Raw genomic sequence first — 25,649 nt, 5'->3', positions numbered from 1 at the left:
ATATGCAATTGGGCTTCACATTTCTTCCCAAGTCCCATGTTCAAAAATGGTGGTGGTGGTGGCCAGGCATGATGGCTCATGCCTGTAATCCTAGCACTTTGGGAGGCTGAAGTGGGCAGATCACTAGGTCAGGAGATTGCGACCAACCTGACCAACGTGGTGAAAGCCGTCTACTAAAATACAAAGAAATTAGCCACACATGGTGGTGTATTCCTTGAGAGACTGAGGCAGGGGAATTGCTTGAACCCTGGAGGCAGAGCTTGCAGTGAGCTGAGATCACACCACTGTGCTCCAGCCTGGCAACAGAATGACTCGTCTCAAAAAGTGGTGGTGTTAGCATGGTTCAAGGGTGGAGTTTTTGGCCCTCTTGTAATTGCCCAGCAGGTTCTTCTTACCACTGTACACATAAAACCAATTCACTGAGACAGCAGTATTGCAGTAGAGAAAGAGTTTAATTATTGCAGGGTTAGGTAACCAGAAGGTGGGAGTTTATTACTCAAATCATTCTTCCTGAGAACTGAGAGGCTAGAGTACTATGGATAATTTGGTGGGAGAGGGCTAGGGAATGGGTGCTGCTGACTGGTTGAGGAAGAAATCATGGGGGTGTGGAAAACAGTCCTCATGTGCTGAGTCAGCCTCTAGGTGGGGGGCCCACAGGACCGGTTGATTCCTGAGTCTCAGATCATCCGGGTGAAGTCAGTCAGTTGCCAGAATGCAAAAGTCTGAAAAACAACTCAAAAGATCAATCTTAGGTTCTAAAATAGTGATTACCTATAGGAAGGAGCATTTGGGGAAGTTACAAATTTTGTGACTTCTGAAACAATGGCTGGTTATCATTTAATTACACCTACATTTTAGCAGAATTCAGGCCCATCCCATAATCCTAATCTTGTAGTCTTTTATTGCTTTTACAAAAGTGGTTTCGGTCCCTGAGGAAAGAGGGGGGGTTAGTTTCATGGAGGGCCTGTTATCATTCTTACTTCAAAGTTAAACTATAAATGAAATGCCTCCCATGGTTAGCTTGGCCTATACCCAGGAATGAGTGAGGACAGCCAGCCTATGAGGCAGAAGCAAAATGGAGTCAGCCATGCTAGACTTCTCTTACCATCATAATCTTTGCAAAGGCAGTTTTACTCTGACATGAAAAGGTGAAGCAGAAGACACAAAAATCCTCACTGCATATCCTCCATGAGTCAGCCAAAACTAACCCAGAGATGGTGGTCAGTTTTTAGGAAGAGATGCATTGTGAAACTGGCAAGTTGTCACTTTGAAACTGTAAAGAGATGGGGGAGTGCAATCACTACCTCAGGTGATTGGCTAATGGGGATAAAGGAATGGGTCATCCATTTCTTGTTTTCTAGAGCTAGTTTCTGCTTATACTTTAGGAAACAATTCTGGCTAAAGAAAGGGTAATAAGGAAGGGGCATACTGAGGCATGTCTGATCTCTCTCCTCAGCATGCGAGACACTCAGTTTTCAGGGTTTCTCTGGGAAATGCCTGGCCAAGAAGGGGTCAGTCCAGTTGGCTGAAGGGCTTAATATTTTATTTTTATTCCTCATAGTGCTTCTACCTTCCCACTGGCCTCTTCCTATTATAGCAGGAAAGGCTGAGATATTACCCATTTCCACTTTAACATGGAGGCTGTCAAGCAAAGTGGCAAGAACTCTGGAATTCAAATCCTGGTTCTACCACTTACCACTGGTGACCTTGGCAAGTGACATTGGCCTCTGTATCTTAGCCTCCTGCTCTGTAAAAAGAAAATGATACTACACCCATCTTATAGGATAGTGGGAGGATTAAGTGAATAAATTAGGCAAGTCACTCAGGACAGTGTCTGGCAAATAACAAGCACTCCTTGTTATGGAAGATTTTGTCTTGGGTTCCAGAGTATCTGGGTATCACGCAGTGGGAGGGTTTTCCACTGCCTCTAAAATCAAACCTTTGCCTACATATGAACAGCCTGACCATAACCTGAATATTATCCCTTTACTGTACCTGCTCTGCCAAATACTCCCCTAAAATATGAGCCAAGAATCAGTCCGGCTGGTGAGGGCCTTGTCACCTGACTGCTAAGGGAAAAAAGGTCATATATCCCACTATCCCTGACCTCTGCCTCTGCCATCTGGCACCTGTACATCCCCTGCCCACACAGGCTGGAGCCCCTCTCCTCACACTGACCCATGACACACACTTACCACTCCATCAAATCTTCTTTAAAAACTTCCGAAGTGATCAGCACCAATAATGCTAGATTCTAGATTCAAACTAGAGGATAACTGTTTTACAGATGGCCAAACCAAGGTTCAGGAAAATGAAATCAGTGGTTCCCAAACACCAGTCTAAGAACTGCTGCTAGTCCTTGTGATGCTGTTTTCACCAGTCCTCAGCCAAACTGGAAAAATAAGACGAAGGCTTTAAGTTTTTCATACACCCAAATTATTATTTTGAGATGGAATCTTGCTCTTTCGCCGAGGCTGGAGTGCAGTGGTGGGATCCTGGCTCACTGCAACCTCTGCCTCCTGGGTTCAAGCAATTCTCCTGCCTCAGCCTCTCGAGTAGCTGGTACTACAGGCACCCACCACCACACCTGGCTCATTTTTGTGTTTTTAGTAGAGACGGGTTTTCACTATGTTGGCCAGGCTGGTCTCAAACTCCTGACCTCAGGTGGTCTGCCCACCTCAGCCTCCCAAAGTGCTGGAATTACACATATGAGCCACCACACCCGGCTGAAATTATTCTATTTTTAAATTGTGAGGTTATGTCCTATCTTTCTTCCTGTGTATATGAAAAAGATATCAAAATGCCCTTTCTTTTGTAAAATGATACTGATAGGAGCTGGGATTTGAAACTAGATCATGTGAATACTTTCACTGCCTCCAATTTTAATTACTTTTAAATATTTTTTAATGACTTCAATTTTAAATTCAACAATTATTAAACAATTGTTTATAAATATTTTAAATTGTACAATAGATTATATCCTTTAAAATATCTTCAAATAAAACTCGGTTCACGGTTGACTCTTCATGATATTCTATGCAGCATTAAAAATTCAAATCCTCATATGGATATGCAGGTTACTATTTCTTATTTATTTCTTATTTATTTATTTATTTAAACCAGGACCTCTCGCAGGTTACTATTTCATGAAGTAGATGGAAAAAAGAAACATTTGCAAATCCCTAAATGTAGGATTTAACGGCGCACGTCTCCCCCTACTGGTGGTGGTGGTGGCAAACCATGCCTAGACCACAATGGTACTGGGGAGAACTTGAATTGGAAAGGACCCTACAGCAAGAAGAATCCAGTGCTTCAAAACCCACTATCCATCACAGCGTCCTTACCCCAAACAAGAATAGAGTAAAGTGAGTGAAGGTTAAAGAGTTTGTGGCACCAGTAAACTATCAATAGATGCTGATTTACAAACCTTGGTAAATTAATAGGAAAGAAAAACGTTTACAGTGGTTTAGCTGTATAAAAACATTCACTATCCATTTTCATGAATTGCTTATTCTGTATATGTAATTATGTAGAATCATAGCATAAAATAATCATAAAAATTATGCCTATCATTAAATTAGTCTGATTCGCTTGGTTCCATTACAATACTTGTCAGAAGTTCAAGTTATTGGTACGGCATGGCTGTCTGCGCACGACGCAGGTAAAGTCAAAGAAGTTTGGTTCATTTGCCCCTTCAGAGCACTAAGATAGAGCCTCACGCTTTTGCGTATTTCCTTGATTCTTTTTTGCATGGTAATGCATCATACCCTCACCCACTTCCATTATTGCAAATCCAACTTTTAGCTGACTTTAAAGCTTTTCCTGCTGGTCTCTTCCTACTCCAACAACCAAAAAAGAAAGGTTTTTTTTTTTTCCTCTCTTATTATTGTGCTCAGAATCTTCTGGTACTTACCCCATTCTCTTTCATATTGCTTGTTACAGCATGTCTTATTTCCCATATTCGATTTTAAGTTATTTGAAGGCAGACTGTTTTATTCTTTTTTAAAGTTGGTTTTGTTTTTTATTTAAGTTCAGGGGTACGTGTGCAGGCTTGTCACATAGGCAAATTTGTGTCATGGGGGTTTGCTGCACAGATTTTGTCGCCCAGGTATTAAGCCTAGTACTCGTTTTTGTTGTTGTTGTTGTTTTATTTCCATAGGTTTTTGGGGAACAGGTGGCATTTAGTTATATGCATAAGTTCTTTAGCAGTGATTTGTGAGATTTTGGTGCACCCATCACCCGAGCAGTATACACTGAACCCAATTTGCAGTCTCTTATCCCTCAGCCCCCTCCAGCCTTTTTTCCCTGAGTCCCCAAAGTCCATCGTACCATTCTTATGCCTTTACATTCTCATAGCTTAACTCCCACTTACTAGTGAGAACATACGATGTTTGGGTTTCTATTCCTGAGTTACTTCACTTAGAACATAAGTCTCCAATCTCATCCAGGTTGCTGCAGATGCCATTCATTCATTCCTCTCATAGTGAATTTATTTTGCCCCCTTTGGAAGACTAAGACAGGACCACCCCTTATGTTTTTGCTTATTTCATTAATTCTTTTTTGCTTGGTATGCATTACACTCTCACCTACTTCCATTATTGCAAATTCAACTTTTAGCTATCCTTAAACTTTTCCCTACTGATCTCATCCTCCTCCAACAACCAAAAAAAAAAAAAAAAAAAATTTTTTTTCTCCCTTGACTTCATTAATTTTGTTCAGAATCTTCTGGTACTTATCCCATTCTCTTTCATATTATTTATTACAGCGTGTCTTATTTCCCATATCAGATTTTAAGTTATTTGAAGGCAGACTGTTTTATTCTACTTCAAAAAAAGGCAATCTGTTAATGGCTTCGTGGACAAAAGCCAGAGTTTCGTAATTGTGTCCTGATGGGCAAAAAGTCTACACAACTGAAAACAAACACCACCTGCGTCATAAATTTGTAAGGCATCACAAGAGGGTGCATATAAAGCGGCCTGGCTCTGAATTACTTGGTAATTGTTAACTATTGCTTTCACTCTGTCCCCAAAACAAAAGCCTTACATGCTGTAGGCACATTACTTGTTGGTAAGGCTTATTGCTAGTAAGTACACCCATACCCAATAATACATTAGAATTATCTGTGTCTAGAGGACTAACGTGATTAACCATAATCTAGCAGCACTTACAAAGGCCTGGATGACCAGTATAAAACTATTCCCACCATCAGCTCTGTCCAGTACAACTTTCTACGATGCTGGGAATGGGCTATAATCTGCACTGTCCAATCAAGAGGTCATGCAGCTCATGAAATGGGACTAGAACGACTGAGAAACTTATCGAGTTGTTACTGACCACCTTATCGGTCAGCTCAGTCTAGAATCTGTCTCCATCTGTCAACACTCTTTAAACTCGCCCATGTCTTTTTCACTAGAGAAATAATTATAAGTAACTGTCATTGATTCAAGGCAGCAGAACGCCAACTGATCCCAAGCCCTCCTCTTCAGCTGTTACACACGTGTTCACCGTGAACCTTCACCGAGAAATAGCGTCCATATAAAACCCATCGCACATGACAAAGTGTGTCAAACATCAAAGGACATGAAATCATCCACTTAAAATAACTCATCGCCCCTCGACCTCTTGGAGCACGGTCTCGAGGGTGGACGGGAACAAAAAACAAACCAGGGGAAATGCGCAGGGTAAACGCGTAGGGAAAATGCGAGGAGCACGCGGGAAGGTCTGGCGCCCCTGTCGGGCAACTCCACGCCGAGGCTGCCGGCGCACCCGCTCTTCCACGCTGAGCACCGTCGCTCATGGCTCGCGCACGGGCCGGACACGCCTCGCCCCGGCCCCCAACCCCAACGGCGGCACGCACCACGGCAGTGCGAGAGTCGCGCCTCTGGCAGTAGTGGCTCCAAACCGTCCCCACCCCCAGCTCCTCGGAACTCCGCCTCGAAACCGTCCCCAAGCCTCTCATTGCTCAAGGCCCCCGTACAAAATGGCGGCCGGGTCTTAGGATCCAACCATAGAGACGCTCGCCCACCGCGGAGAGAGCACCAGCCTCTGAGCGCCGGTCCCGCTCCTCGCCAGCCTGGTCTTCCGGCGGGGGCGGGGAAAGGGCGCGTCTCCAAGGTCCCTTCTAGGAGAACAGTATGCGGTCTCTATGGTGCCGGGTCCTCCGAGCCGGGTCACGTGGCTGGCGAAAGCTGTCGCGGAGGCGGGGGGAGGAGAAATGGGCGGGAGGTTGGGGGTTAGCGAGACACCCAGCGACGACTAGGTTGTCATGGAGCCGCGGGGCCGTGCTCACGCATGCGCCACCTGACCCACGGGACCGGTCGTGGAGCGGCGACCCTGGCCCTAGGTGAGAAAGGGAGGGCTGGGTCAGGAAGGAGGGGAGCAGGGCTGGCGGCGGGAGAGGGATTGGGCGAGGAGCGTGGGGAAAGGAGGTGGAAGTAGGCGAGAGAGGAAGAGGAGCGAGTAGGCAAGAGGGGTAAACTGAGACTTTCGGGGGACGGAGGGCCAAATGGTGGTAGCGGGGGTTGTTGGCTTTGCTGTGAGGGGTGTGGGAGAGGGAATCGCGGGTGAGGAGGGGGCTGCGTGTGGGGAGGGGGCTTGTGTGAGGGGCCAGTGGGGCGAGTCCGTTAGGGCAGGTGGGCCTTAGTTTAGCCCTGGGGCAGCCGCCAGCCGGCTGGGAGGGGAAAGAGCCTGGAGGCCAGCCCGGCTGGGAGCAGAGGGCCAGGCAATGGGTAGGTGAGTGGGCGCCAGAACTGGTAACTGGGCGAGGGTCCTGGGCTACCGGTTTGAGGTCAGGGGTAATACCCTGTTCTGGCCCCCAGGGCACAGGTGTGCTGCCTTTTCCAGAGACCTGCCGTCACCCACGTTGCTGGTTATTTCCCCTGTGGCCAGCTCGCCAGGCTTGGCGCCGGGGGTAGTGTTCTAGGGGAGAAGGTGGGCAGTGCCAAGTAAGGAGTTAGTGGTTAGTGGGTGCGTAGTTCGGGGGAGCTCTGATCCCGGCCCAGGGCACAGGCTGGAGCTAGGCGCCCTGTTATTGCTCAAGTCCTGGCAGTATGCATTGTCTGGGCGTTTGCCCTGGAAGGCTGGTGGTATGCCAGTCCCAGCACAGTACTAGGGTCTGCCCAGTTCTGCCCTGCTGAGCTGGCAGGCTGGTAGATGCCTGGAGGGTGCACATGCTGCCTGGCACAGATGCAACGTGGGCTGGTGCGAATGGGTAGGTGGGCACTGTTACTGTTAACTAATTGCAGCAGGGGAGCGGAGCAGAGAACGTTCTCTAAGCTCACCTCCTCTTTGAAAGGTGAAAATAGAGCCACACTGGTCTCAAACATAGGAAATTGTATGAAATTGGGGTTCAGGATCTTTGACACGAATTTTCAGCCAACTTGGAGAAATGGAATGAATGTGAAAGAGAAGATGAATATTAGATATTTAGGTAGATAGGGTTTTTCCACTGTTAAATTACACGGGCATTCTCTCAGGATGGTATCTGAATATGCAGGCCAAAAGAAAATGACTTCAGAGAAAACCTAGTAATGAACTTATCATTCTAACTGGGATTACTCAAGGTTTGCTCTCTGTGACCTTATCACTTTGTTGTGTTTAAGCGTCTGCTTGAGTTTTTACCTCACACTTCTGTCCAGGCACACATGTTATACACGTGACACATTTTAAAGAGAACTCAAGCTCCCAGGAATGTTGCCAAGTGTCTATAAAAGGAGAGATCTGAAAGCAGCATTTCAGATCCTTTTCTTGTAACCCTTGGATCTCCTTTTTAATCATAAGAACAAATCCCCACAAAGATTGTTTGTGGATTAGACCAGCCTTTAATTTGGATGTTGGATTTGTCCCTGAGGTTTCATCTTAGCATAAGGGGTAGATCAAATATCTGTTTCCTGCAGGGGACCAGACGTGGAGGCTAGCTCTTAAGGTGACTGTGGTGTTTGGAAATGCAGAATCTTGACCTTCAAGCTGTTCAGGTATTTCCATGACTGCTAAGCTACTAGAGCTGTCAGAGAGACAGCAGGTCAGCCATTTGTTGGAATTTATTACTCTACTGAATGCCTTATGTTAATTGTTAGGGGCCAGGGGGGAAAAATAACCTCGAGGTTGAGGAGACAAATAATTAGACTAATGTCAGAAGTGCAAAAAGAGTAAGAGCTAAGTGCTTTGGAGTACTTGATAGAATTTTGAGTTTTGTCTCCTTATGTAAACCAATATATTTATTGATTCACTTTTTTTTTGAGACGGAGTCACACTCTGTCACCCAGATTGGAGTGCAGAAGCACAATCTTGGCTTACTACAATCTCCGCCTCCCAGATTCAAGCAGTTCTCGTGCCTCAGCCTCCTGAGTAGCTGGGATTACAGGCGCGCACCACCATGCCCAGCTAATTTTTGTACTTTTAGTAGAGACAGGGTTTCACCATATTGGCCAGGCTGGTCTAGAACTGCTGACCTCAGGTGATCTACCTGCCTTGGCCTCCTAAAGTGCTGCTGGGATTACAGACGTGAGCCACCTTGCCCAGCTCTGATTCACTTGGGTTTTTTTTGTTTTTTTTGTTTGTTTGTTTTTTTAAGACTGAGTCTCACTCTGTCCCCCAGGCTGGAGTGCAGTGGCAACATCTCGGCTCACTGCAACCTCCTGCTCCTGGGTTCAAGTGATTCTCCTGCCTCACCTTCTCAAGTAGCTGGGATTAGACATGTGCCACCACACCCAGCTAAGTTTTGTATTTTTAGTAGAGACACGGTTTCACCATATTGGCCAGGCTGGTCTCAAACTCCTGACCTTAGGTGATGCATCCGCCTCAGCCTCCCAAAATGCTGGGATTACTGGTGCCGCACCCAGCCTGATTCACTTTCCATTATGAGTTTTAGTGTGTACTATCCTCTCTGGGAAACTTTTGGACAATGTGTTACATATACATGCATAAGAGGCCCAATTAGGGTAAATTCTGACAGTTTTGGAGCTTAAATTAGCCCCCCTAATGCAGAGTAAGGTACATGCATTTGTAAAGCAGCGTGAGTGATTTCCAGTCTGTGCCAGGAAGCAGAAAGAACACAGTGGTTAAGAGCTTAGTAACCCATTTTCAACTCCTAGTCAGTGTGTGAGCATCTAACTTTATTGTAAACTAGTATCTAGGAGGAAAAAAAGCAAGCAACTTCTTGAGGTTTTCAGACTTTGCCTTGCAGACTTTGGGGTTGAGAGCATCAGTAGTAAATGCCATCACTCTCTGCTTCTCTCCTGTTGAGGGCTTTATGTGATGCTGTGTGTGAGTGGGTCCCTCAGCCACTCCCAGGAGGGCAGTGCTGCTCCTCCGAAGGAAGAAAGTTTGGGGAGGGATGTAGCCATTTGTTCTACATCCCACGTGAGCCTCCCTGGCTGTAATGCTAAGGCTTCTTGTTGCTTAAGAGAGCTTTACTGAAGACAGAGGCTTTCATATTTTTAATCATTTTTATATCCAAAATAGTCAATTTGCCATCCTAAAGTCGACTTTGCATTCTTTCCAACTGCCACCAACTCCCCAGGATCTAAGTTTAGTATCTGTCCTGTTTTTAACTTAACTCTGCGATACCTTTTCTCACCTACCATAAGGGTCACTGTTGACCCTCCCATAACAAGAGACAGGTTAACAGAGAAAATATAACAGTTTTATTTAATCAAAGTTTTCTTATGACACAGGAGTCTTCAGAATTGAAATCTCCCAAACTCAGGGAAAACTATTTTTATGCTTAGGTTTGGTGAAGAATGTAAGGCCATGTAAAAATATTGGACAAAAAAGGTATGATCTGGCTGGGCAGGGTGGCTCACACCTGTTATCCTAGCACTTTGCTGAGGTGGGAGGATTGCTTGAACCCAGGAGGTCGAGACCAGCTTGGACAACATAGCAAGACCTACTCTGTACAAAAAATTTAAAAATTAGCTGGGTGTGGTGGTATACACCTGGAGTCCCCGCTACTCAGGAGGCCAAGGCAGAAGGATCACTTTAGTCCAGGAGGTTGAGCCTGCAGTTAGCCGTGATCATGCCACTGCATGCCAGCCTGAGCAACAGCATGTGATGCATCTATAAATAAAAAACAAAACAAAAGAAAAATCAAACAAAAAGAGTGTGATCTAACAGTAATGGACTGAGGTGGGAAACCCAGCAAGATCTGTCTCTACAGAATTATTCTTGACCTCTGTGTAGCATTTCTTGCTCTCTGTTATCGGGCAGGACCCATTCTAGAATGATGGTCTTATGATCTACTATCAGACCAGACAGATCAGGTAATTTATTTAAGGCCAGGAAGTTGAGTCTGCTGTGAGCCATGTTTGTGGCCTTGCACTCCAGCGTGGGCGACAGAGCAAGACACAGTTTCAGATAAAACAAAAAAACAACAAGCACTCATTATGCTAAAGTGCCATACTTTGGAGTATTGTTTTCTGAGCCTCAACAACTGATTTGTCAATGTTTTAGTATTTTGACTCCATGATCAATTATCTGTTCTACAAATTCTCAATAAGCCAGAATAAATTCCTGTGTATTTTCTGTGGTTCCATTGACTACACTTTAATAATAATAGCAAGACTTTTTTCGTTGTTTTGCCACAAAGATTGTAGAAGACTAAATTGGGATGTATTATCTAAAGTTCCTGTAAAATAATCTATGTTTAGTAAGATAATGTGAAACTTCAAGAACCTAAGATCCTAAGTAAGGTTCTTAATTAGCTGCAACTAGCATGAGCTACCCTCCTAGTGTAAATCAACAGCCTGGTTTAACTTGAATTAGTTGGAATGCCCATCCACAATCCTCATCTACTTCCATTTTGGAAAAGGCTTCTATTCACTTTCGGACAGTATTATTTTAGGAAAATTGTACTATGCACGTTTGTTGAATTTCATACAAAAGGATCCTGATTTAATTAGAGATATAGTTTTACACTTTAGTCTACTTTTTAAACTGGGCTGTCAATGCTGTCAAATTTCATAGCTGTCAAATAGACATTGCTTTTTCATAGTTCTCTGCAAGATGTGACAGTGCTGTTGTTTATCTTTTATGCACACAGGATTAAACATGTGACCTGTGGAAGAGTACTTGATTTGATGTCAGTTGAATGAGGAAGCCAGTCCCCTTAAATGAGTTAGATGTGGGGCAAAATGATTTTAACTTGGAATTGTGTTTAAAATTCACTCTCATTCAGTCCAGTTTGTGTTCTCTTTAGTCTCCTCCTACAGTATGCAAAAGTATGAGCAAGAGGGTTGCTTATAAGCATCCTTGTCTTCTATTTAATTTTATTTTGAATCCTTCCTCTGCTGCTTCTAGGGTAGTTAATGTTCTTCACTAGATCTTATATTAGCAGAGCTGTCCAGACTTGGCACTCCAGGGTATTCCAGATAGAGTGCCATTTAGCAAGGGGCTTATGCTTTTCTTCACTCAGAAGGACAACAGGACAAAATCAGGAGTGCATGGTGAATTAGAACATCACAAGGCTTTGCTTGCATCTTCCCAGTTTCATTATTGTCAGGTTCCCTGTTGGCCTGTTCTCCTTATCCCTGTGGTGGTCTTTGTGTTCTTTTTTTTTTTTTTTGAGACGGAGTTTCACTCTTGTTACCCAGGCTGGAGTGCAATGGCGCGATCTCGGCTCACTGCAACCTCCGCCTCCTGGGTTCAGGCAATTCTCCTGCCTCAGCCTCCTGAGTAGCTGGGATTACAGGCACGCACCACCATGCCCAGCTAATTTTTTTGTATTTTTAGTAGAGACGGGGTTTCACCATGTTGACCAGGATGGTCTCGATCTCTTGACCTCATGATCTACCCGCCTCGGCCTCCCAAAGTGCTGGGATTACAGGCTTGAGCCACCGCGCCCGGCCCGGTCTTTGTGTTCTGATGCTGGCCTTACAGTTGCCATTCCTTGGTGACTCAAATGGCCATGTTAAAATATCTGGGATATTCTTATCCTCGGCCAGCACTTTGAAGGGAGCGACAGATACCCATTCTGTTCACTCTATATCCCTAATATAGATATCGTGCCCTGATTTTTTACCCAGTGCCTGATTTTTTACAGGGGCATTTGATAAATATTTCTAAACGATTGAATGTAACTTATCTGACCCTCGGTTTCCTCCCCTGCAAAGTGAGACAGCAACTGAAGATGACATTGTGAGGCCCAAGTGAGATAATGCTAATAGCGACACATATTATCAGCTCTTTATTATATATGATTTTATTTGCCCATAAAAGTGTTTTTTTAAGCCCAAAAGTAGCATGCATGTATAGGTAGTTGTTTTTGCTTTCTGTTCAACGTCAGCCAAAGGATTTAGAGGTTAATTTGAGAAACACTACACTATGGGAGGTGGCAATAGGTCGTAAGCCTGCAAATGTACACTTGGAAAGCAAGGCTTGTGGTGTCTCTTCTCCTCTTCCCTTTCCCCTCTCCCCCTCCTTCTGCCCTCTCCCTTCTCCCATCTTCCTTCTTTTCCCTTCTCTTCACTTCCCTGTCCCCTCTCCTCTAGAGTTCATTTTGTTACCCATTGCAAAAAGCCTAATCAAATGTGCCTTTGTTAGCAGTTTACAAAGTGTATGCTGAATGTGGTTTGTGTGCCTTGAATTTGTAATGGAATTAGAGGGCAGCCAGAGGACTGTGAATTTCCTTTTGGGTGGAAACCATTCTGTTTAGTAAACTTGAAGCTTTTGTCACTTGAGACCTCTGAGAAAATAAAGCTGAAGTGGGTGAGGCCAGTGTTCTTTGCCCATACTTTATTCACTATTTGGATCACCTGTTTCAGCTCTCCAGGCAGTGACTTCTTACGTAATTGTTTTTCATAGGGCAGTCCAGATGCAAAGAGTACCAATGAATCTGCCTCCAGCTGAATAAACCATGGAGAGGAAAAACCCATCCAGAGAGAGCCCCAGAAGACTCTCCGCCAAAGTAGGCAAAAGCACAGAGATGAAAAAAGTGGCTCGTCAGCTCGGGATGGCTGCTGCTGAGTCAGACAAGGACTCTGGCTTTTCAGGTTAAAAATATCTTCTCCTTCCTCTGTTTTGGAGTGAATGCTTTGCCTGAAAAATTTCCTACCCAAAACTCATTTATGTGATAAGGATGGGATGCTTTCATGCACAGGAGAAAGAATTACCTGATGCCTCAACATGGTAACTCTGATGCCATATGTCAGGGTACCCATCAAAATCACTGTAGGGTTAGTTGTGAAAGAATTATTTGACATCTTTTTTTCAACTTAGACTCTGAATCTTACACTTCCAACTATTGCAACTGGTTACTAGAAAAATATATTTAAATACTCATAATTCTGTTGTTTTAGTTCCTTTTTCATAGGAATTATTACATTGTAGGGGGAAGATGCTACTGCATATTGTCACCATGTAACAGATTTGAAGACTCCCAGTTAAATACTGATAATTTGTAAGGTAACTTTTTCATTGAGAAAGTAGTTGTGTTTAGAAAAGTACCCCTTACCCCTTCTCCCAGACCCTATGCATTTTGTATTTGGACTCTGAGCCACCTGGCCCAGTTCTAAACTTGAGTATCTATTAGCGATAAGAAAATAGAACAGTTTTCCTTACAAGTTTGTCTTAAACCTTACCCAAAAGGGCTAGCTGCATATACATTGAATCTTTTAGTTTTGTACTGGGTCTATTTTTTTATTTCCCAGTCTGAGGGTAGTGGCTTGAATATGGCAGTAGTGTGATTTTTGACCCAGGGATGCAGAGGGGGGATGCTGAGGGATTCTGGCCGAGTCAACATCCTGAGAGTAGAACCTCTCAAGATTTATATTATCCAGACTCACAAAGAAAAATCAGTCCATTTGGATTTATTATAGTGAGAAATGCTGTTAGGAAAACTAGAACTCTCTTGTCTTTAGATTGGCATATTTTCTCCCTGTAGGCATGCTGCTTGAAAAGGCAAATTATAAATAGACTGTTGCTCAAAGACGAAAGGGATTAGATTAAGAGGAATTAGTTGCCCTGCCCAGAGCCGGGACAGCCCAGGGAAGGGCAGGCCAACCTGTAGCCCTTTGGATTGTTTCCCAGCCCTGCCTCATCATTAGGCTCACCTGAGGCATCTGTTAAAAATATTGATCACCAAACCCCTTTCCTGGTGACTCTTTCAGGAGTCTGGAAAGGGCCTGGAATGTGGGTTTTTTTTTTAAAACAAGTGTTTCCGTTGTATGATCGGACAGGTTTGGGAAACATTGGAGGCGTAGTGTCTCTTTTTTTCTTTTAATATCATGTTTGCTTTTTGTCTGTTTCTCATTTCATGAAGGTAATACGTGCTCATTGTAGAAGCTTAGAAATTTAGGAAAGCACAAAGAAGAAAATAAACATTATCCACAATCCTGCCATCTAGTATTTCCAGTACTGTTGACATTTTGACACTTCTGAGAACTTCAACTTTGTCAGGCCAGCTGTTTTAAGAATATTGTACTACTCAGACATAAGGTAGTATTAAAATAATCAAACTCATTATGCCCCAGAAAGTACCCAGTGAATGCCATTGGAATGCTTCTAGCCACTCTTGGGCCAGGTACCAGTGGTTTCCTCACTGCCTGAGTTACCTTAGAGTAGGATGAAATTTGCAAAATCAAGACAATTTTTTCCATTTTAATTACACATTTGTATTTCAAACCTATACAAAAGCAAATGAATACCCCATAACCCCATATATCTATCATTTTGCCATATATGCTCTCTCTCTCTCTCTCTCTCTCTACACACACACATAGACACACACAAACTATTTGAAAGTAAATTGCAAACACTTGACATTTTACCCCTAAATAGCTTCAGTACAAATTTCCTAAAAACAAGAACATTCTTCTATATAGTTATAATATCATTATCATACCTAAGAAATGTAACACTGATACTTATTAGCTACACTTCATATTCAGATTTTACCCCATTGTCCCAATAATGTCCTTTAGCGCCCTTTGTCTTTTTGTCTGTGTTTTGGATCCAGGATCCAGCTGAAGATTGAGCATTGCATTTAGTTGTTGTGTCCTTTAGTCTGGTTTAGTCTGTAACCATTCCCCTATCTTTTCTTTCCCATTTTTTCTTTCCTCTTTCTTTATGACGTTGACATCTTTGAATGAGTCGGGCCTGTTGCTTTGTAGAATGTCTCACCCTCTGGATTTTCTGGTAGTGTCCCCATCATTAGGATCAAGATAAACATCTTGACTAAAATACTGTGTTGTTGATGTTTTATTTTTTCCATTACAACATGTGGAGACTCATAAGTAAGTCTTACTATTGGTGATGCTCTAGTTGGTTGATCACTTGGCTAAGATAGTGTATACCGGACTTATCATAAAAGCACTCTTTTCTCTTTGTAATTAATAAGTAATTTAGGGACAATACTTTGTAATTGTGTGACTATCCTATTTCCCAACAAACTCTTTACCAGAGTTAGCATCCATTGATGATCCTTGCCTGAATCAGTACATTGGTGGTTTAAAAGTGGTGATCTCCTAATTTTACCATTCTTTGTAGATCATTAGCTGACCTTCTTCTGTAAAAACTGCTTTCCCTCCTCGCTCTTCTTTGAGTATCACTAATGTATTCATGAATTCTTTTGTAATTCAGTTTGTCCGTCCATTAAAATCATTATTTCTGATACTCAAATTGTCTCAAATTTGGCCAGTGGGAGGCCCTTCAGGATAGCTTTTGTGTCCCTTTGACACTTCTCTGTTAGTGTTTGAGCACTTCTTTGCTTTCTGGGACAACAAGCTGTCCAGGTTTATCTCATACCTTGCCTGTCAAAGTCTTAGAATCAGCTTTTTCTCCAAGGAGCCCTCATTTCCTTTACATGCAGAATGGCATTTAGAAACTAAGATCTGGGTATCCAATATGTACATTGTATCTGGACTCATTTGTTTTTGGTCTTATGGTTCTTAACTAGAGGTGCACATTTGGATTACTTGTGTTTTATGAAAATATACCTAACCATGGAACCAGGTAAATCACTTCAGTAGATCAAGGGAAGGATCCCAACATTCATAATTTTTGAAAAGTGTCACTGGAGATTCTAAGTAATATCTCCATTGATGCATATCCTTCTGGTCATACAGTCTTCATTAAGCTGGAGAAAATATAATTGTTGACAGTACATTCACATAAATGACAGTCACATTTCAGTTCTGCCTCATCCAGATGACTTTGAGATTCTTGATGTGCATTTAGGCTACTTCCAGACTCCTCGACAGCACGGTACAACAGTCTCTTAGTTTACTCCAGCAGGTATCTAAGTACATCCTTTTTGCATGAAATTTACATAGAGTAACCTTATTTTCTTTGCCTTAGAGAACATCTTTCTATCACCCATTGTGCAGGATCCCCAAACAAAAGGCACACTCAGCATGCACTTAGGATACCATCAAAAGGGGTGGGACGTTGAGGACAGACAACAGAAAGAAGTAAACTTCAGCTTTGATGAACTTATCCAGAATTTTACAATTAGAAAATCTAGGAAGACACTTTTTAAATTTCAGTATGGATGGCTGGGCCTGGTGGCTCACACCGGTAGTCCCAGCACTTTGGGAGGCTGAGGTGGATGCATTACCTAAGGTCAGGAGTTTGAGACCAGCCTAGCCAACAAGGTGAAACTCTGTGTCTACTAAAAATACAAAAAATTAGCTGGATGTGATGGTGCATGCCTGTAATCCCAGCTACTTGGGAAACTGAGACAGGAGAATCTCTTGAACCCGGGAGGCAGAGGTTGCAGTGAGCCAAGATCGTGCCACTGCACTGCAGCCTGGGTGACAGCATGAGACTCTGTCTTAAATCAATAAATACATAAATAAATTTATTTCAGAATGGATGTAAGTTTTGAGGTTTACAGATTGGTTTTTTTATTATTGTAATTACATCTTGTAGTACCCAAACCCTTTGAAGCTCTTAATCCTACCGTGGGCCATACCCATCTCCTTTCTCAACAACAGATTCTCGAAAGTAATAAACTAACTTTGAAGCCTTGAACTCATTTCTCCTGTAGACTGGTGATGATTACTTTCCTGTGAGCCCTAACTGAGGCAGGTTTTTATCTGTAAGAGAGTTAGAAAGGAAGTCAAACTTGTCTTAGGGCAATGATTCTTAATCTGTGGGGGAGGAGGGATTAATTACCAATCCCGTTGAAAATCCAGTGAAAGCTAAAAGCCTCCTTCTCAATAAAATTCACAAAAACACATCACAAGTGTTGCATTCAATTTCAAGAGGTCCATAGCTCCTTAGGAGTCTGGTTAAGAGTCCCTGTCTAGAGCCTAAGTGAATTGACCATTCTTCTGCCCACCAGATGGGAGCTCAGAATGTCTGAGTTCCGCAGAGCAGATGGAGTCCGAGGACATGCTGAGCGCCTTAGGCTGGAGCAGAGAAGACAGGCCGAGGCAGAACTCCAAAACTGCAAAGAATGCCTTCCCAACCCTGTCTCCCATGGTCGTCATGAAGAATGTGCTGGTCAAACAGGTGAGGAGGACTAATATCACCTAAAGCCTTTGCAAATAAAAATTTCTGAGCTTCCTGTGTATAAAGGAAGAGATTTATACTCTCTCTGCCAAGGATAGGTTTTAGAAACAAAACAGACCACTAGAACCACACCAATGTGTACTTTCTGTCCTGGGGAGCGATGTTATCTTTCAAGTGCTGACACTGTTTTAAAAAGGAATACAAGAATCATGACATGCGTTCTCATCTTTGAGACAGTTAGGCTGTTTTATTTTTGTATTCATAGTTTGTCCAAAGGGACCCTGAAGTGTATGTAAAGGAACCAAGCAGAAATGGCATCACTTCAGTGGTGTACTCTAACATATGGCAGAGTTTAGGTTAGAAACAAAAGAAGCTCTTTTTAATATGAATTAAATGCACCAATGTCTCCAACCCTCACATGATGAATTAAGTTTAATTTTAAAAATGAGAGAGTAAGCATGTTTCATGGCACCGTTCTAGTGGAGCAATGGGGCCATGGAATGGCAGTACCAGCAGGGACAACGCAACTCCAAGAATTTGGTGAACACTAGATTTGGTTCAGAGATCTATACTGTCATCCTGAATAGTCATACATTCCATGAACATGACCTTAAACCCATCTGTAGGATAATAGGAGAAATGAGGTCCAGGATTGAGTTTGACAGGCTATTGTATTGTTTTAAATAAAATATTCAGGCTAATAAAAAATAAATAAATACGTAAATGTAGAATACATTTATTTGCTTCAGAATAAATAACAGAGGCAATTTCCTTTTTTTGTGCATATGATGAGCGTTTTCTTAGTAGTCAATCAGAGCCCATCATGAGTGATGAAGCTGCTCCTGGTTCAGGTATGGGAACACCAGCAGAATCCACACAGCATTGTTGTGGAATGGAAACACATCCTGTTTGGGGCTTTATTACATAACTATGTTTATTATATGATTATTGTTTAGATATGAAAGAAAAGATTGAGGTGAAGATCTAAGTTAAGCTCTAGTGTTTGAAACTGAGAACTTGATCATATAGACTTAAGTTAGAATAGAGAAGTCTGAGAATAGAAAAGATTGATTTCAGCCAAAGAAGTGTAATCTTACTGGACTTTCCTCTGAAAATATATCAGTTTTCGTATGGGTCCATTGATGAGACTACTTGAAGATTGTGAAATTTGAAATCTGGCTTGAGTAGTTGACTTTTCTTCGGTAGGTAAAAGGTTAGAACATGGCTTTAGCCTGACAGGAAATCTTAATGTCTTAGCTATTACCTAGTTATGTCTGAGGAACACAAACTGATTTCAACAAGGCAGCCTAGTGAGTTCTGAAGAAGAATATGAAGATTTTTGCTTGGTAAATCACATCTCAGCTGGAAGCATGGCTCTCTTATTGAAAGGAAAAGAATAGAGACAGGAAATGGAGCCCATGTGAGATGGCCCTGGTGCTACCAGTGCCACCAGAGCTTCTCCTGGGCTTCCTTTCTCCCAGTTCTTTTTCTCCCTGCCTTCCTCTCTGGCTTCCTTGTCCCTTTCTTGTGTGTCTGTGTTTATATCCCTTCTTTGTTGTAGGCTAGGCTGGCAGCTCCAGAAGGCTGAGAACAGCCCACACACAGTTACAGAGTGAGTAGGCTTTTCCAGCAGAGCCACATTCTTCAGGACAAAGACCCGCCAAGAAGGCTGCTGGGCCTGATCTGGAGCGAAGAGAGTTGGGGACAGGCTGACCTAAGGGAGTATCTAGGAGTTTTGTTTTGGTTTTTAAAAACATGCTAGAATCCAGCATATTCTAAAATTAAAATAATGATACACATTTAAAACCCTCTGCATGTTGTGTAATGTCTTGATTATTGCTGCTTGGTTTTCAATGCTTTTCTTTTGGGAGTCTGATTCCATCTCTGTCACTAGACAGTGTGATCTTGTACATTATTAACCACCATGGATATCAGCTTCTTCATCTTTAATATGAAGGCTTTATGTGAAATGATTCTGAGATCCTGTCAAAGTCTAAAATTTTGTTCCGTATTCCCTCAGATGATTTCAACATGAATAATACAATTTGTAAAATCTAACAATTAGAACAAATTAGCTAAATATCTGTTAGGTCAGTGAGCGTAACAGTAGCATTAGGAAGTGCAGTCCAGTAAAATCATGAGAAAGCAATGCATTAGGTATTTTCCGGATCCATTTGCCTCATAGGTCAGCCCTGGAGAAGGCATGGAGTTTTGTTTCTGACTGAGTTGGAACAGGCTGATCTCTACTTCAAAAGACCTCTTGATTTTGGATATCCTTTGACAAGGAAATATGTTTTCTGGATCTAGCATTGCTTGCCTTAGCATATCCTGGAGTATGTTTGAACGTCAAGAGGGCTCCAGATCATTCCAGCCTTTGCATGAGAAATGAATTATAGTGGGCCTAAAGTTCATCACCTTGCATCCAAGAAACTGAAATGTGTGCAAAATGGTGTGCACATGTACATGTATGGGAAGACAGTGTGTAATGTTCTTCAGATAAATCAAATGACCCCATTTGACCCCACTGAGGATATGAACCTCTGTCAGGTTTGCCCTCTGCCTGGCCTCATCTATACTCAAATTTTTGGGACCAGGTTGGAACTGGATTGGCTTTCAAACATTGGAGACAAGTAGCCATGTTCTTCTTTATTGGATTTTATCAGAATCAATACTTTAATTAAAAATAATGTGTGATTGAGGAATAATAAAGGCAGTATAGCAGAATGGTTCAGATGGGTTTTAGAGTCAGACAGAGGATGGAATCCTAACTGCATCACTTAGTAACTTGGTGACTTAAGTTATTTCAACTAAGCCTCAGTTTCCTGTTTATGAAGGGAAATAGTAACTACTTCATGAGATTGTTATATGGATTAAGTAACTCACATAAAATATTACACACAGTGTAGCCTGTAGTCAGCACCAATACATTGTTATTATTTTGAATGGTTTTAGGATCCCGGATGTCACTGCCTTAAAATCAGGGACCCACAGACTCCTGACAATATGGGTTTTTTTTCTGTTTTTGTTGTTGTTGTTGTTTGTTTGTTTTTGAGACCAAATCTTGCTCTGTTGCCCAGGCTGGAGTGCAGTGGTGCGATCTCGGTTCACGGCAACCTCCGCCTCCTGGGTTCAAGTGATTCTCCTGTATCAGCCTCCTGAGTAGCTGGGACTACAGGCACCCACCAACACACCCAACTAATTTTTTGTATTTTTAGTAGAGACGGAGCTTCGCATGTTGGCCAGGCTGGTCTCAAGCTCCTGACCTCAGGTGATCAGTCCATCTCAGCCTCCCAAAATACTGGGATTACAGGCATGACCCACCACGCCCCGCCCAATATGTTACATTTTAATCAAAAGTTATTTTCAGGTAAAAGGGGTTCCAGGTGTAACTAAATGAAGATACACTTTGTTGTAAAGTCACATTTTAACTTATACCAGGCAATCCATATTTTTATTTTAGATGTGACCTTAGCTATGTCATTACTTTACCTGCCCATTTCTTTTTCTAAGTGATAACACTTGAATAAAAATAGGTATTTCCTCCAATTTTCCCTTAGGAAAAGTTAAAAAAAAAAAAAAAAAGTATTTGTGATATCAGACACAAATAGATGTTCAAGCCAGTATGTGAGGGAAGCTCTGTCCTCGAAATTGTTCTACACATCTGAGTATCCACTTTCCCCTTTGACAGAAGCTTCACTCTATCCTTTCAGCAGTAATAAGTAGTGTGCTGCTCTCCTCCTTTGTCTTCAGGGCAGCAGCTCATCCCAGCTCCAGTCGTGGACTGTCCAGCCCTCCTTTGAAGTGATCTCAACACAGCCACAGCTCTTATTCCTTCATCCACCTGTGCCATCTCCCGTCAGTCCATGTCACACTGGCGAGAAAAAGTCTGACTCCAGGAACTACTTGCCCATTCTAAATTCTTACACCAAAATAGCCCCACATCCAGGCAAAAGGGGCCTTTCCCTTGGCCCAGAAGAAAAAGGAGCAAGCGGAGTGCAAAAGAAAATCTGTACCGAGAGACTTGGGCCTAGCTTGTCTTCCAGTGAGCCAGCCAAGGCTGGTGCCGTTCCACCCAGTCCCTCCACACCAGCACCGCCCAGCGCCAAACTTGCCGAGGACTCGACTCTGCAGGGTGTGCCCTCCCTGGTGGCAGGTGGAAGTCCACAGACTCTTCAGCCGGTATCCAGCAGTCACGTGGCTAAAGCTCCCAGTCTGACCTTTGCTTCCCCCGCCAGTCCTGTCTGCGCATCAGACAGCACTCTGCATGGGTTAGAGAGCAACTCTCCCCTTTCACCACTGTCTGCTAATTATAGCTCACCTTTATGGGCTGCAGAGCACCTCTGCCGCAGCCCAGATATCTTTTCAGAGCAACGGCAGAGCAAACATAGGCGCTTTCAGAATACCCTAGTAGTCCTACACAAATCAGGTTTGCTGGAGATCACTTTGAAAACGAAGGAGTTGATTCGTCAGAACCAGGCAACTCAGGTAGAACTAGACCAGCTGAAGGAGCAAACCCAGCTGTTTATAGAGGCCATCAAAAGCAGGGCCCCTCAGGCTTGGGCCAAGCTGCAGGCATCTTTAACACCTGGGTCCAGTAATGCAGGCAGTGACCTAGAAGCATTCTCTGATCACCCAGACATATAGCACAGAGGCACATTTTCCTGTTACTTGAGTGGTTCTTTTAGCTCGTTTGCTGTTACCTACTCCTGTTTCCCAAAGCTTATGTAAGAGCTTTTCCTTCTAAACTTAAACTGTGTCGTGGTTCACTTAGGAAGCCACATGCCAATACCTGGCTGCTGTCTTAACTTGTGGTCTGGGCACAGGATACATATGTCCCCGTTCCACTGAGGACCTCAGTTTCAGAGTGCCCTTGAGCCCCTTTTCCTTAGCCTGAAGGTGCTTCAATGGATCATGGGGCAGAGCAGGAGATGATTGTGTGGGGTTCTTCCTGCTGTCACCTCCCACTATCCCACTTACTAACCAGGATCAAGGGTGCAGTAACACGAATGAGGATACAGACAACACCTGTTGAGTCAGGGAGTAGGTGACACAAGGAAACCTTCATGGATCTTCCCTTGCCTGTCTTAGTCACAGAGAGAAATAGGCAGTGTGTTTGCATTCCACAAGGCATCGTGCCAGTTGGGTGAGACCTAAAATGCCCTGGGCACAGGTTACACCCTGTTGCAAGCACTTAATCACTCAACGCTTTGTTTTCTTAAACTTGAAAGTCAAGGGAAAGGGTAGTACCATCTGACTTCTACACTTTCATTACAAGTCAGATTTCTCTTAAACTAGCAGGCAAAAAAAAAATACTTCCAAATTTTAAGGTATGGAATGGATGCGGTACCATCTGGAATTATAGTCAGTGAATTGCTTTTTTGACTTAGAAACTGAAGGAAATAGACATGGCCCACATATCTCATGGTCAGGAGCTGGACAATTGTGGTAACTTAGGCTTTCTTTCTCTCTTCTTTTGAAACAGTGTTACCTGTTTTATGTCTAAAAATCTTAAGGATAGTTTCAGTGGTTCCTGGGGATGTTATATAAGTTAACTCTGTTGCCACCTTGGTTTTTGTCTCATTTATTTTGGTAAAAGAAGTTATTATGCTTGATAAACTTTGAATTAAATACAATTGTCTTAAGGGTATGATAATAAGTCCACAAAAAAATTAGAAAGGGATGTGAAAAGAAAAAGAAACCATTTTCTTTTCACATCCCACGTTTTCACTTGTTCCATGTCATAGTGATGGGAAGCAGTTACAGAGCAGCATCTTCTGTGTTTCCTTCATGTGTTAGATATTGGCAACAAAGCCAAAAGTGTAATGTTGATTATATGAAGTTCATCTCAAAATGGAGAACATGACCAGAGTTTCCAGATGATACATGTTCTTTTCACCTTTATTATATAGGCAACTATGTTTCTAAGTAGTAAAGTTTCAAAATACTCTCTCATTTTAAAATTTCATTCTCTTGAAAACCTTTGTGTTTTGCAAAATCATCTTAAGAAGTTCTGTATGATCAGCTTCATTTTTTTTTTTTTTTGAGACAGAGTTTCACTCTTGTTGCCCAGGGCTGGAGTGCAATGGCGGGATCTTGGCTCACTGCAGCCTCTGCCTCCCAAGTTCAAATGATTCTCCTGCCTCAGCCTCCCAAGTAACTGGGATTACAGGCACCCATCACCACGCCCAGGTAATTTTTGTATTTTTAGTAGAGAGGGGGTTTCACCACATTGGCCAGGCTGATCTTGAACTCCTGACCTCAGGTGATCCACCCACCTTGGCCTCCCAAAGTGCTGGGATTACAGGCCTGAGCCACCACGCCTGGCCCAGCTTCACCTTTTCTGCAAAGAAAAGTTTTACCAAGGCCAGAAGTTAAAGATAATATTTCCTAGGTAGTTGTAACTCTAGCATAGTTTTAAAAGTATGTGGCTTCAGATTGCCTATACTTTGTATACAAACATGTGATTTAGATATGACTGATTTTGAAGTAAACAACTTGGTAACATCCCTTGACTCCCCTCATCAATGCAGAATTATTACCTGCTGTTTGCTTTCTGAAAGAATTTCAGAAATCAGAGCAAATGTGTCTTTAGGCAGACTCAGCTCCTTTTAATATTTTTCTCTTGGCCCACTCTCTTTGCCTCCCCTGAATCCGTGTGGTACTATAGCAGCTCTACTCTGCACCATGCTAGGAAGCTTCCTTTTTGGCAGAATATGTTTGGCAGCAAAGCTATAGAGACAGGTGCATTCAGAACAGCCTGGGCACCAGTCATGAGTCTTACTGCGTGTCAAAAATCTGAAAACACTTGCTGAGAACCAAATTTATTCCATTGGAAAAACCCTCTGTGGAGCTATAAGACTCTTGGACTTTTCTTCCTAGATTAAGGCTTGCATTTCCTTTCCTGTTTCAGTAAAAGATGATGAAAGCCATTATCGATCTTCATTGCTGAGTGGCAGGGAGAAGCAGCACCACCCCCAGCTCTTCTCTAATCTTGTAACTTGGTGCTAGAAGTCTCTCCAGGCTATTACCATGGGTGTTTGTTCCCTATTGGAGCTATAAGCAGATGAACCCAAGTAGAGAAGATAGATCTTGGAAGGAGAGATCCACTGGGGCCAGCAGACAGTTGGGGCCAGAAGCCAGATCAGCAAATAGAGGAAACTCGGAGGTGACCAGAAAGATCTCCATCGGTTGCCCAAGGCTGTAAGTAGTAGTGATGGTTCTAGTGATGCATAACATAATTGGCTATGAAGTACTGTGGCAGAGCTGCTGATTTCTAAAGGTGAGAAGCCGTTTTTAGCTCAGAGCAACTCTTAAGAGAAATCTTGGCAGATTTTGTTGGCATTATTGAAATACATCTAGAAAAGTTGCTGATTGCAATAGTTATGGGAATGGAATTTAATGACATTTGTAATTTATTACGCTCATTGGTTTTTATTGATTATAGTATTGTCTTTTTCTTTTCTACTATGGTTCCTTTAGCAGAAAAGTAACCTTTGTGCATATATTGAAGTGGTTTTTGAGCTATGAATTCCTTAGGGTAGAAATTTATTTAGCAAATGTGAATTCTTTTGAGAAAGTATGAAGTTTTGTAGAAATTGACTGTGAAATGTCAGAAAAAAATAAAAGTCACTTACTTGAAACCTATTTGGCCTTTTTGCTTTATAACTGCTTAAAAATACTGAGTGAAACCTTGGAATAACTTTTTGAACCGATTAAATATTAAACATAGGTACTAATTTATTTGGGAATATTGGAATTAGACAATGAACATGTGGAAATTCATTGCTCAGATTTCCACTGGTGTGAACTTAAAAGGAAATATGAGCAGTTTTATGGCAATTGTGTAGGCTTCTATTCTCTGGAGCCTTAGAAGTTTATACTGGGCAGGTTGGGAGGAGTGAGAGGTGAAGACAGTCCAGTGATTTCTTCCATCTGATTGACACTTTCACAAATAGAACTTTTAAATGACAAAGCTACTATAATTATTATACTGAGATAAATTAAAGCCACAGTAAGTGAAGTTCTTTCTACAGCACAGAGGTCCTTAGCAAGCACATCTCCATACCTTCCCCCATGCCTCCTAACCCTTGCTCCTTGTCAGGAGTTCACCTAGAGGATCTCAACAGGGAGACGTGGTGTTCTCCCTGTTTCCCAGGCCAGTCAGGAACCTCTTCCAGGGATCTTTAAGACACTGGGGAAAT

At 42.7% G+C, this 25,649-nt stretch overlaps 1 protein-coding gene and 1 long non-coding RNA gene across 6 annotated transcripts in view; one reads left to right on the top strand and one right to left on the bottom strand.

The window, feature by feature from the left end:
* The window catches only part of CIPC (CLOCK interacting pacemaker), a 104,830-nt gene extending 79,738 nt beyond the window's left edge, over positions 1 to 25,092 (top strand). Inside the window, exons 1-4 of one of the 5 annotated variants that reach the window (XM_032287779.1) lie at positions 6,084 to 6,343; positions 12,799 to 12,986; positions 17,279 to 17,448; positions 21,199 to 25,092. In XM_032287779.1, the coding sequence (XP_032143670.1) occupies positions 12,851 to 12,986; positions 17,279 to 17,448; positions 21,199 to 22,092 (1,200 nt within the window). In that variant the 5' untranslated portion in view covers positions 6,084 to 6,343; positions 12,799 to 12,850 and the 3' untranslated portion in view covers positions 22,093 to 25,092. Of the gene's footprint in view, positions 1 to 6,083; positions 6,344 to 6,423; positions 6,509 to 6,792; positions 7,211 to 7,282; positions 7,974 to 12,798; positions 12,987 to 17,278; positions 17,449 to 21,198 lie in introns of those variants that run through there. The other 4 variants (XM_032287783.1, XM_032287781.1, XM_032287780.1 and 1 more) reach the window with 4 other exon arrangements.
* On the bottom strand, positions 276 to 6,040 carry LOC116557965. Its single transcript, XR_004271768.1, has 3 exons — positions 5,858 to 6,040; positions 1,106 to 1,273; positions 276 to 722 (listed from the first exon to the last, which is right to left on the bottom strand). It is a non-coding gene; the product is annotated as an uncharacterized LOC116557965 (long non-coding RNA).
* Positions 25,093 to 25,649: the final 557 nt, after the last annotated feature.

Source organism: Sapajus apella, unplaced genomic scaffold (assembly GCF_009761245.1).
Source record: "Sapajus apella isolate SASKATOON/1434 unplaced genomic scaffold, GSC_monkey_1.0 scaffold20, whole genome shotgun sequence".
NCBI lineage: Eukaryota > Metazoa > Chordata > Mammalia > Primates > Cebidae > Sapajus > Sapajus apella.
This window is presented reverse-complemented; position numbering and strand designations above follow the sequence as displayed.